This window comes from Apus apus, chromosome 8, assembly GCF_020740795.1.
Source record: "Apus apus isolate bApuApu2 chromosome 8, bApuApu2.pri.cur, whole genome shotgun sequence".
NCBI classification, from domain to species: Eukaryota; Metazoa; Chordata; class Aves; order Apodiformes; family Apodidae; genus Apus; species Apus apus.
The window spans coordinates 3,583,489-3,595,836 of record NC_067289.1 but is presented as its reverse complement, the minus strand read 5'-3'; the positions used below and the strand labels follow the sequence as shown (position 1 = coordinate 3,595,836).

General features: G+C 57.1%; 1 protein-coding gene across 28 annotated transcripts in view; it reads right to left on the bottom strand.

Moving 5' to 3' along the window:
• KIF1A (kinesin family member 1A) overlaps nt 1-12,348 on the bottom strand; it is a 37,375-nt gene that overhangs the window by 13,327 nt on the left and 11,700 nt on the right. For 5 of the 28 annotated variants that reach the window (XM_051626202.1, XM_051626201.1, XM_051626203.1 and 2 more), the window contains exons 11-27: nt 12,273-12,348; nt 12,110-12,188; nt 11,720-11,862; nt 11,277-11,303; nt 9,783-9,991; nt 9,197-9,276; nt 8,801-8,876; nt 6,582-6,661; nt 6,194-6,300; nt 5,469-5,552; nt 5,173-5,353; nt 5,018-5,090; nt 4,692-4,785; nt 4,406-4,554; nt 4,068-4,246; nt 3,848-3,985; nt 2,643-2,900 (exon numbers count right to left, since the gene is read on the bottom strand). In XM_051626202.1, the coding sequence (XP_051482162.1) occupies nt 2,643-2,900; nt 3,848-3,985; nt 4,068-4,246; nt 4,406-4,554; nt 4,692-4,785; nt 5,018-5,090; nt 5,173-5,353; nt 5,469-5,552; nt 6,194-6,300; nt 6,582-6,661; nt 8,801-8,876; nt 9,197-9,276; nt 9,783-9,991; nt 11,277-11,303; nt 11,720-11,862; nt 12,110-12,188; nt 12,273-12,348 (2,033 nt within the window). The remainder of the gene's footprint in view (nt 1-2,642; nt 2,901-3,847; nt 3,986-4,067; nt 4,247-4,405; nt 4,555-4,691; nt 4,786-5,017; nt 5,091-5,172; nt 5,354-5,468; nt 5,553-6,193; nt 6,301-6,581; nt 6,662-8,800; nt 8,877-9,196; nt 9,277-9,782; nt 9,992-11,276; nt 11,304-11,719; nt 11,863-12,109; nt 12,189-12,272) is intronic. The other 23 variants (XM_051626216.1, XM_051626217.1, XM_051626218.1 and 20 more) reach the window with 9 other exon arrangements.

The following is a 12,348-nucleotide window of genomic DNA, read 5'->3' as shown; positions in this document are numbered from 1 at the left end:
CTGGCTTCTCTGTGGGTGAGGATGGAGCTGCCCGCTCCCCGTGTGGCAGATCTGACCCTTCTTGCTGTCCTCCACGGTGTCCAGGTTGCTGATGCTACCACAGCCAGGTGCTGTGCTGGGGTTCAACATGATGGCCACACCACATCTCTGCCTGCACCTCCTGCCAGGCTGCAGCTCCCTCTTTCTCAAGCATTTTTCCTCCTCTTGCTGTCTTCCTTAACCTTGCTGCTGGCTCGCTCGTCGTTCAACGGTCCTCCTGGTGCTCTTGCAAGGGCAGTGTGCTGTGTCCTCAGCACAAGTCACCTCCCCAGCCTTTGGCACCAAGCTCCATGCCCAGAGGAGCAAACTGCCCTTGCCTGTGGGCAGCACTGCTCTGAGCAAGAGGGAGTGTAGGGTGCCCAGTGCCCCTCTCCGGGGCACCCACCAGTGTCTTGACATGCATTGTCTTCGGGTATTGTTGGGCAGCATGGTGCTGGGACCAGCCAGGACACTTCTGCTTTGAGAGGCTCCTGTGAGGGTTCCATCTCCAGGTGGCTGGCAATGTTGCTTGTGATGTCTCAGCCTCACAGGCATCTTTGCAGACATCCAACAGCACTCAAAAGTGCCCAGAAGGCTCTTGCAGGAGGCCCCAGACCTACACTTGCAGCCCAAGCCCCTAAGTTCAGAGGTTCTCCCTGCTCTGGTGACTCCCATTGACTTCCAACCACTGCTTGAGGCTTCTTCCATCCAAAGTATCTCCAAGGACTCAAGTTGTGGAAACAAAGGCGCTGCCCCATTGCCATCTTCTGCCAGCCCCCTCACCCCATCTCTTCTCAGAGGACACCAAGGACAAGTGACTGGACCAGGCCAGGGCTTCCTGGCAGGACCACATGCCCAGGGCAGAGCCCTGTGGCCACAGGGAGGTCTCAAAAGTGCATCCACCCACCCAAAATCACAGGGCAGCTGGTGTTGAAGCCAAAGGGGTGGAAAGGGGAGGAAAGTGGAGGGAGAGGGGGGGAAGGCAGGGAGGAGGGGGACAAGTGTGTCACTAGAGGAAGGAGGGCAGGGACACTAACCACAAGATTGGTGAGGTGCAAAGATGGCATGCTCAGACCAAAGAAAAGCCTTTCCAAAGGAAGACAAAAGTGAAAGAACCCCAATTTTTGCTAAAGCTTTGGAGAGATAGAGCCAGCAGCTAAAAAAGAACTGAAACAAAACCCAAAAAAACCCCAAAAAAACTGAAAAGAAAGAAAATAAAGTAAAAAAAATATAATCATTTAAAAAAAATAAAATCAAAATCAAAGACAAAGATCCAATCATAAACCAATCCAAGCACACTTCACAAGAAATGTGGCCGGCGGAGCTGCTGTGCAGGGAGCCAAACCCAGGGCAGACTCAAAAGAAGTTGGAAGGTGCTGAGCTCCAGGGAACGTGTCCCCAGCACAGAGTGGGGCTGCTGCTGCAGGGCCTTCTTGGGGATTTTTTGAGGTTCCCTTGAGAGTTTTGGGCTTGTTTTTGTTGTTTTTTTTAATGGAAAAAAGGAAAAAAAAATAAATAAAAGAAAAAAGGGGGAAGAACCCAGCTCTTTCGGTCTGAGGCTGCAGGACTCTTACCCCACCTCCACTCTCTCTGCCTGCTTGCTGCCCACACGCTGCCTGGCAGGGCTAAGCCTGGCTCTAGCACACCAAGGAAGAGGAGCTTCAGCTCCACCCCAGTCAGGGCACCCCTGGCAGGGAGAGGTTCAACCATCACGAGCCCCTCTGGCTCCTGCCTGGGGCAGGAGCTCCAGGATCAGCTGGCAGCACCACATCCCATTTTGGGGATGGGTAGATTGTCACCAGGCTTGGCGACACAGCTGGTTTTGCAGCGGCTGGTGGGTTTCTCCAGACTCATAGAGCCCAGGGGAGGTCCCGTGGCCAAGAGATATGAGGAATCAAAGCTCTTCCCAGCTGGAGCCAAGGAGGAATTGGAGCCTGCACCCGGGTCCCCACAACCTCCCTGAACATCTCCTGTACCAAACTGGCAGGGATGGCCCCAAGCCAGGCACTGGGTACAGAGAGAAGAGAAAAAGCTCCTTTCTACAGAGCCTTTCTCTTCCTCCTGCCCTTGGCTCCCCCCTTGCTCCGCTCAGCTTCACTCCCTCAGCTCCCTGGGGACATCCAAGCCTCTGCATCCTAAGAGGCTCCCGCTGACTGATGCAGCCAGGATGGCCAAGCCAGTGCCACAGACATGCCAGCCTTTCAAGTGCCTGTGTGTCCCCAGCCAGTGGCACCACAGGGTGACCCAGGGAGGTGACCTTCCCTGGGACAGGAATGCTCAGGATCAAGACTCCTGTGCATCTCCCCAGCTCCTTCAGTGCCAGAGGCACAGCTCCCCTTCTCAGGAGCTGCCCCAAAGAGGGACCTGCCTAAAAGGGTCTCCAGTGGAGCTGGCATGGTTCACCTTCCCCTGCTATCTCCTACTGCTGCTGTGCTCCTCACAGCCCTACCTCAGTGGGCACCTCTCTGCCCCACCAGGCACCCCGGGCTCAGCAGCAATCCCAGCCAGCTGGCCACCCCCTGTTCTTCCAGGACACCCCAGAGGTGGGAATTGTGTCCGAAAGCAGTTCCCTCATGCGAAAGAGCTAGTTCCTTCCCGGCATGCTCTCCTAAAACCTCACCAACCTTCCTACTAAACTGAACAGGGGGGAGCGGTCGTAAAACGGATCCCGGCCATCACACAGCGGGCACTCCGGAAAGATGTCTTCCTCCAGGTCCTCCGCCTCCTCCTCCTCCTCCTCCTGCCCCTGGTGCTGCTCGTCAGCAGGCTCGGTGATGTCGGAGTCGGGGTTCGAGAAGGTAGGGGAGGGGGTGAGATCAGCCATGCGCTCGCTCATGCATGTGTTGAAAAGAGGAGAGCTGTTGCAGCCAGAGATATCTGAACTAAGGTTAGTACAACAAGATAGAAGACAGGTTAACACCAGCTGTTCCAAACAGAGAGAGCAAGAATAGGAATTTTTTGCATTTTTGGGTGTTGTGTTGTTTGGTTTGTTGTTTGTTTGTTTTTCTTGGTTGGGTTTCGGGGTGGGGCTTTTTTTTCTGCTTAAACCAAGGGATGTTGGGAAATAAAAGACCTGCCCGTCTGGTGTGTCTCTAAAAGAAGCCACCAATGGCTGTCAGCTGTGAAGGGTGGAGAAAAGAGTGACCCAAGGAACTGGTGCAAACGGTGGGGATTCCCCTTGCTGGCTTGGTGGGCAGCACAGGGACAGAGCGGGTGGCACGAGGCTCACTGCCACCCCCCCACCACCAAAGGGAATCTCTCCATGTGCCGTGACATGGAGGGGGGGGTGCCTCTGTGGCAGGTGTGGTTGGTTGGGGCAGGCAGCTCAGCCCTCTGCTCCCCCTGCCTGCCAGGGCAGACCCCTTCTCCAGGGTGCCCCGTCCACCTTGCTGGCACTGCACCCTTCCAACCAGCGTGCGGGAAGCGCACGGCGACGCGCGGCACGTACCGTACAAACGGATGCTGGGACACCAACGCGTGCACATGGACGTGTGCCCACCAGGATGGAGGTCAAGATGGCATGAGCTCTCAGCCTGCTGGACAGCCACGGCCTCCCACCTCCCCCACCAGTGGCAAACCACAAGCCCGTGCCCCACAGCACTGGGTTACAGCAGGCAGCAGGAGCGTTGCCAGCAGCAGGTCCCTCGGGGTCCCGGCAGCCAACGAGGAGAAAAACCATCACAGGCCAGGTGGGCCCTGACCAGGACCAGGGAGACAACACCTGCTCCCATGGCCTTGCTCTCTGGGGAGACGAATGCCCTGCACCCAGCAGAGCCAGCAGGGCTGTCTGCCAGTCCCAGCCACACTTAGAAGGAGCCGAAGCGCTCACCTGCCCACCAGCCTGAACCAGGGGAAGCGGTCGTAGAAAGGATCTCCACCCGTCACCACGTTGTCGCAGTCCTCGATGACACTAGAAGGCACTTCTGCTGCACGGTCGTACATCTCGCGCATCAGGTCCAGGCGCTGCCTGCAGGCAGAGGGGCAGGCAGCAGTGAGAAACCAGGCTGAGGCCAGCTGAGCCCTGCCCAGCACAGGGAAGGCTCACCCACCTCAGCTTCTCCAGGGTCCAGTAATGTGTAGCCCCGTTCTTCTGGTCCTGCACCTCCACGGCCACGATGGTCCGGGGGAATGGTCGCTTCTCCCGGTCCTTGGCAGCATCGGGAGGCAGCAGGTCGGGAGGGAGGGGCGAGTAGAGTGTGTCTGTGAGGAGCACGAACTGGAACTGGACCTGAAGAAGGGCAGAGGGGGACAGTGAGCCGCCTGGGAGGACACTGGGCTCCGCATGGTGCCTTTGGCAACCTCTTTCTTGGCACTTCCCTGGCTGCCAGTGCTCGTGGCCTCTGCCACAGGTACCACAGCAAGCCAGAGAGGAGCCTCGGGCACCCACCTTCTTCTTCAGCTCCACACTGATGGCATTGGCTTCCTTGAGGAAGATGGCATTGCCCCAGAGCAGGTCACGGAGGGAGGTGAACTGGTACCACTTCCACTTCCTAAAGGCCCAGAGGGCCAGCTCAAACTCCCGCTCCGTCCACTGCACTGTGGGGACAAAGAGGAACAGTCACCCCACTGCCAGGAAGGAGGACATCAGCACACAGGTGCCCAGGGGACCCACAGTCCACTCTTCTTGCTCCCTCAGAGAGCATCAAAACCCTGTGGTGGCACCAAGAACTCACCTTCATCTTCAGGCTCATCTTCTTCCTCGTTTGCCTCAGGGTAATACCTAGAGTCCATCTGCTTCTGGAGAGCCTCCAGTTTGCTCTCATAGTCCTGAGGGAAGCAAGAAGAGGGATGATGCAACCCACAAAGTGTGACCTTTGTCCATGCTGCCACATAGTGCTTTTTCCCCCACCCAGTCTCCTCCCTCCTCTACATCTGTGTTTACGGGGACAACCCCAGAAACAACAGGTTTGCCTTTGGTTTTAGGACACACAGAGCCACCCCAGGCAAACATCTGCCAGGACTGGGCAGTCTGAGAAGGAGCCAGGTTCCAACCACCTACCAGCCTCTGCTGCTCGAGAAGGTAATTTGCCTCCTCCCGCTCCCTCCGGTACTGGTCCTCCAGCTCCTGGAGCCTGGAAGGAACGGGGAAGGAGAGGATGACCAACCTGGAGGTGGGTCCCCAACTCCCCATCGCCCCAGCCCCTTTGTCCTCACCGCTGCTCCATCTCCTGCTTCATGTCGATGCCTTGCTTCTCCAGCAGCTCCCTCTGGGCAAAAGCCCAGTCCACAGGCTCCGCAGGGGTCTCAGCACACGGGGTCCTCTCCCGCTCCTGCCGAGCCTGCTCGGGGTGGTTGAAGCGGAAGACGTGGCTCTTCCCCATGATGATGCGGTTTCCTACAGGGATGCATTCAGGGTGGAGGGGGAGGAAAGGGCATTGGTTAACGTGGGACAACGTGCAGGGCCCCCAGGAGATGGAAGGAGGCTGGTTAGAGCAGCTGTGGGGACCCACCTGAGCGTAAGATGCTGGGCTCTGTCACCTTCTTGCCATTCACATAGGTGTCAGCACCCTCACAGGGCTCCAGGGTCACTATCACTGCAGGCACGATGGAAAGGGCAGGGAGGGAGCATAGGTAAGGTGGATGCAGAGGGATAAATGCTGCATCTCCTGCTCCACTGCTCCTGCAGCCTCAGAAGGGGAGAGCTGCCCCACTCAGCACTCCAGGGACACAGTGAGGGGCACTCAGGGCACCCATCAGCATCATCCCCACCCTGGAAAACCGATGGGGCTCAGCCAAGCTCATGTTAATCAGAGCAGTCCCAAGAACTAAAAGCAGCTGGAGCCTGGATGTGAGAGGAAATCAGAGCCTCCAGCACGTATCTCCAGCCTCCCCAGGCTCATCTTCCAAAGCCTGTTCACTCCCAGGTTCCTGCTGGTTTGTGGCGCGGGCTCTGCTCCACATCTTGGTTGGGGGAATCATCTACAATCTGCTCCTCCCTCCCACCCTGATCTCCCTGGCTGGCCTCACCACGGCAGCTTCGATGTGCCTTGCATGAGCTTCCCTCCCAGCTAGGTGAGGGCTGTAGCTTGCTCTGGAGGCCCAGAGAGGCCACAGCCATGTGGTAGAGCCTCATTAATATGAGGAGGGCAGGAACCTCGGCTGGGGACAGATGCTGGGGACACAGAGAGGGTCTGAGGTCCCTTGGGGAAGTGGAGTCCCTCCAGATAAGGAATACCTTCACCACCGGTTTTGGTGTCACTGCGGAAAAGGCAGTGCTCTTCCTTAATGAAGTGCCCACTGAGAACAATGTCCTGCCTCTTCTCTGCATCTTCCCGGCCAACCCTGCCAAGGAAAAACACAGCTTGATCCTTCCTCAAAGCAGCCCCCCCTGACCCTCTCCCCAAAACCACCCCTGGGGCTGACAGGAGCAGCCCATGGTGCACAGCAGGACCAATGCCAGATTGCCAGGCAGATACATTTTCCCCACGTGGCTATGGCACTTTGGGGATGACCCAGGAACAGTGCTCAGACCAGGGACAGCTGTCACCCTGCTGCCAACCCAGGCAAGTCAGGCACTGAGATATGGGTTAGGCTGCCACTGTTCCACAGGACCTGGCCCTCACCTTGTTATCCCGTCCTTGATGTAGTAGAGAAGACACTCAGACATGAGCGGGTCCTCGTTCAGGTTGACCAAGTGGGGTGTCTGGGAGAGATGAACAAGGAGTCACCTCGGTGCACCCTGCCCACCTGGGTGCAGAGGGATGCTCCCGAGGGAGCTGGGATCTCAGCAGCACCTCAGGCTGCCCCTGCATGGGCTCTCCTGCCTTCTGTAGCTCCAGGACAACATACCCAGGCAGGTAGTTTTCAAGGGGACTGCAGAGAGCCAAGCAGCTGGGATGAGGATGACCTGCCTCCACATGCTGACTTGCTTTCCTCCTCAAAGCACTGCACCCTGGGCACTACCCTGGCTGCCTTTGACAATCCACTTTGTAAACAGGCCCAGCATGGAGCTGAACACTTCCCATGGGGAATCCCTGATATGGCTTATGTCTCCTGGAGTGGGACTCTGCTCGCCTGTGCTGCATGTCCATGGGCCCTTGCCTCACTGTAGCCTCCAGCTCTGCTGTGGACAGTGTAGCTGAGGCAGAGACACATCCCATGCAACAGCTGGTGTAGGATGAGAGGAACTACAAGTGCCTGTTTTCCTCCACTGATGGTACAAGGACAGTTGAAGCACCCAAAAGAGCAGGTTCCAGACTAGAGGCTCAACCGAGACCTGAAGCTGTATCTCCAGGCTGAATTTCACTACCTGGTCTCCTTCCTAACAGCTATTCCCCTGGGTCAAAAACCACTTGCTCTTGATGAGAGGGAAGTTTCTCCCCCAGCCAGACCTCTCTGGCTGCAGCTAGCTTATCCCACCCCATCACGAGCTGCTGTGATTGCACCGTCAGTCCCGGCAGTATCAGCAGATGAAGTTCTAAAGTTGCCCAAAAATAAGAACAGAGACCATAAGGAACATCTCATCAGCCCACTGACACCCAGCATGCAAAGGTTTTCCTGTCATGACAGTTCTACACGCCCTGGCTGATAGAACAGACTCACTCCAAACAGTGCAGGAGAGCTGGAGGTCAAGGGAAACACAGGCTCTTCTCCATGGTGGCTGGCAGGAATGAGTTGGCCACAGCATTTAAGCTCAGGCCCCTCTAGGCAGACATGTAGCCCCACAGACTGAGACTTCTTCAGCTTGCAGTTTTTCTCCAGATTTGCAAGGCTGGTTAGTAGGAGGCAGGTGTTCTACCTTCCACTAAGCTCCTTGGAAGCGTAACCAGCCCAGCGATGGCACAGAGCAGGACACCACAGTCCTGTCCTGCTTTGCCCTTAGCAAAAAGGGGTTTTGCATGCTATAAACCTAGCTTTTCTTGCCAGCCACTGCAGAAGTCAGTTTCCACCCCCCAGACAGCTGAAGAGCAAGGAAGCACCAAGACCACCACAGCAATGCCCAACCTCTGAGACCAACCTGCTTTGGGGAATAAACCCCTATGCTTTCTACACAGAGATCTGTGGTCCTAACAGGCAGCAGCTGAGACAAAGGTGAGAAACAATGACAACACTGCAGAAATTTGTCCTAAGAGCCACACCAAGGCATGCAAGGGGAAGGTCCCGAGGGCTCCATCACCGAGTGTCACCAAGTCAACCAGCATCAGCTGCTGGGGCAGCCCCCAAAGCATCCCTCAGTGTGGTGGGACAGCTAAGCAAGCATGACCTGGTCCTACCAGCAGGTGCCTGCTCCTCAGCGCCCAACGCTGCTCTGCACGCTTCACCAGGGCTGGGCTTGTGAACTGGATGTCACTACCATGATGGTTACACAGATGAGTGAGGCGCAGTGATCGATGTAACTGGTACTTGGCAGAGATTGCTGGCACCCAAACTCTTTGGGACACAGCCAGTGTTTTGCTTAGAAAATACTGTCCAGGATGCTACAAGCAATGAAGACTATGGAATATTTCTGCACCCACATTTCTCGGCAAGGACTTACCAGTTTCAGGGGCAGCAATTTCAAATACCCCAAAGTATGGATATTTATAAGCTGGCACTGAAGTCCAACACAGCCATCATCACCAAAGCCCCACCTGAATGGGGACATCATCCACGCAGTGAGGGCTGGATGTTTAGTCAGGAGTATCTACCTATGTTCACACCCAGCAGGGCCAACACTGGGATTTCCTCCATAGGTTTCAGAGACAAGAAAAGGCTAGTGGAGTATCTGGGGCTGGCTGGAAGGGAGCTGCAGGGGTACGAACCCCTCATTTGCCAGGGGAAGAAGAGAATAAGATGATCCTACCTTTTTAGGAGAGAAAACACCCAAGGTGCCTCCATCCTCCCTCATGGCCACCCCCATTTCAGCCAGCAATGCTTCCCTGAAAGAACAAGGGAAAGAAGAACTTGTCAAAGCCACGTGAGTCCCCGGAGTTGGCACTAGACAAGCCCAAGAGGGGACTCAAGCCCATGGGTTTGCCCCATGGATCGCAGCCCTAGAACCTCCTTTTTCTGTCTCTGTGCCTCAGGGAGGTTTCTCAAAGCAGAAGACATCCGTGCCTGCTTAGCATGGAGGGCACTGTGGTGCCCAGGGGGGCAGTCTGGGTACAGCTGGTTGGTCAAGCAGCCTGGGTGCCCCCAGGAGCTGAACTGCTCTAGGCAAAGTGCAGAGGAGGAGACATGACTGGGGAACCCCACCTACCTCTCCATCCGGATCGCTTCTGTCCTCCGCAGCTTCTCTTCCCACGTCTCGTTCAGCTCTGCAATGATCTTCTCGGTTTCCTAGCAAGGGTAGGGTTAGCAGGGGGTTAGTGTCCTACAGGCAACAGACCTGCCTGCATGCTGCAGCAGGACACTGGTCCCAGTCTCGGGTGGTTTAAACAAGCCACAGCAGCATGTCACCCATGTCTTTCCATCATCCCCATCTTCAAAGAGCAAGGCATTAAGACCAGCCTCTCCATCCCCTTGCTGCCAGCCCACTTCTGCACCATGCTGGGCTGGGAGCACCCATCCTGAGCCAGGAGAACCCATCCCACAGGACAAAAGAACAGTCACCCCACAAGGAGGACAGCAGCAGCAGGTGGACCCTACCACACCAAGCCCTCTCCCATCCAGCAGTCAAGAGCACTGGGCAGCTCTGGGTCTGTCTGCTCTGCTACAGCACACCCAAGCATGGCTTCACCTGAGCATCCCCCCCTTCATGGGCTTCCAGAAAACACTGAGCCCCCTCCACAAGCCTCAGCACAGGAGCTGAGCCCCTCTGTCCTGCTGGGCACTGGCCTCTTCACCTTGAGCCTCTCGATGGCCTCTTCACTGCCCGGAGCAAACATGATGCGCTCGTGGAGGCTGGCAACAGAGGCAGCACGGCTGGACAAGGCTGACAGGGAGGAAGAGGGACTGATCCCAGCGATGGCATTGGTCACTGTGGAGAGATTGTCAGGGCGGTGACTCAGCTCTCCCCCTCTAGCATCATTATTGTTCTCAAAGTCGGACACATCTACAGGGCAGGGAAGGAGGGATGGGCCAGGGGAAGACACACAGAGAGGAATAGAGAGAGAAAGATAGAGACAAGAAAAGCTGTTGGGGGGGGGAGGGAAAAAAAAAAAGAGCGGCTGGGTGTGGCAAGAAGAAAGCCAGGAATTACAAGGAAAAGGCACAGACGACAGCACAGTGGCACAGGCAGCAGCAGGGCAAGGGCACAGGCATCTCTCCCTCAGCCCAGGCAGTCCCCCAGGAGCACAGGGCTGTTTTGGGAAGCAGCTGTGTTAACAGCCCTGGAAGCTTCCTAGGCTCTCAGGGATGCTTTTCTGCAACACCAGATCCTGCAGCCATCAGGTCCGGGATCAACCTTCCTCCCCAAGAGCATGCCCTTGTCATCCTCCTACTGACACAGCCCAGGTTGTTGTATTTGCCCTGCTGTCCCAGATTAGCTGGATCTGGAGACAGAGAATAAGAAAGGAAGGGGAGGAGAGGCTGTGGCCCTCTGCCCTACAAAGGGGTCATGGAGACAGAGCAGGAGGAGCAGCACCTTGGCCAGGAAGCCAGAGAGAGCAAAGTGAGGGCAGGGTGGCACCATGCCCCTTACAGGCAGTGGCACTTTCCTGCTGACACCCCCAGCATCAGCTGCCACCAAACCCCACAGCAAAGGGACCTAAGTATCAGAGATGCTCCTCAAGCCCAGAGAAGTTGCAGGGCGTGGGCACAGGTTTGTGTGTGCAGCCTTAGTCAGCCATCTCCATCAGCCCACAGCTGGGGGAGCCAAGCTAGGAGGGGAAGGGCCAGGTCCCCATCTCCTCACCGGGCTCAACCACTGCCCGGCTGCACTGCCTGGCCCAGGGCAGGATGGGGCGACAGAGCTTATCCACAGGGAAAAGCCTCCTGGCCATCACCACATCCCCCTCCATCAGGAGGGCAGCGTGCCAGCCCGCCCCAGTGCCATGCCAGGCTCCAGTCCCGACACGCCCCAGAGCCAGCAGAAGCAGCAGCAGCGACAGCAAACATTGCAACAGCAGGGAGGAAGGAGTCCCCGTGGGGATCAAGTCCTCAGCACAGCAGAGGATGCTGGTCCCTCTAAGTGCTATCCCAAGCCCAGGCACTAAGCGTGACCCTGCTACCATCCCCTTTACCAGCTCCCTGGGAACAGCCAGCGAGAGGGCAAGCACCTCTCCATGAGCTTGGGCCGGCTCCAGCAGCCCTTCCCCATGCTGCACAGGTGCCCCTGGGCACAGCCTACACCTCCCAAAAGCCATGAAGCAAGAGTACCAGTGATGGGGAATACACACATTTGGATCCTCCTGCAGCAGGATGGGCTAAGAGAGAGAGAGAGGGCAGGGAGTGGGGGTAAGACAGAGAGAATAGAACAAGAGTGGGTTCATCTCAGTAGGATTTCTGACAGCACATGGAGGAGAGACCGTGGGTGGGCTCAGCCCTGGGAACATCTTCCTGGCACCTCTGCTGGGCACGGAATGCTGAAGACAGGAGGTGGAGGGGAAGAAGTAGAGGTCTGCTGGGTGTAAAGCAGCTCCTCTTACTTAAGAGAGTGGGCTGGGGGTTGCAAACGCACAGGCAGGGGGTTGCTGGAGGTGTCCCCACCACTCTTCAGCAGCAGGGTGCTGCTGCCCGGCTGGCAGAGCAGGATGCAGGGAGACATCAGCCCCACGGGCAGGAGGGACTCCAGCCTGCCTCTGCCTGGAGCCTCTGCCAGAGAGCACCAGGTGGTACCTACTGTCAATGATGTCCCCAAGGCCCTGGGCATAGAGAAGGTCACGCAGACGGGCCACCTCGTCCTTCAGCTCCCGGATGAGCTTGTTGTTGGGGTCCTCGTTGATGACAGCGTTGCAGCGGATCTGCTTGGCACGGTCAGCGTACCTAGGGCAGGACAGAGCCCTCAGCAGCAGCAGGGGGCAAAACCTCCAGCAGCTGGGCAAGCAGGGCCCCTAAACCCTTCCAGCAAAGTGACCCTTTGGAGGATCCCAGCACCAGGACAACCCTTTGGCCTCATGTCTGAGGTCCCTCCACAGCACCCCCCCCAGCCAGGGTTGCTACAGAGGTGAGAAGAGCACGTGGCATCGCCCGGGTTGCAGGGGCTGTGGGGGACAAGGATACTTCTTCCTACCTGAGGGTGCTGAGGGTCTCATCATAGTTTATGTCAGCAGGACTGAGAGCAGCGACCATGGCTGTCCTGGAGTTGCCCCCTGCCCAGAGAGATACCCTTGCATCAGGGAGATGCTGGCGGCCATGCCTGCTGCCCAGCCCGTACCTCCCACCCGTGTCCTCACCCAGATTCTCCCGCAGCAGCCAGGTCAGCACCGAGTCCCGATAGGGGATGAAATCAGTCTTCTTCTTCTTTTTGTT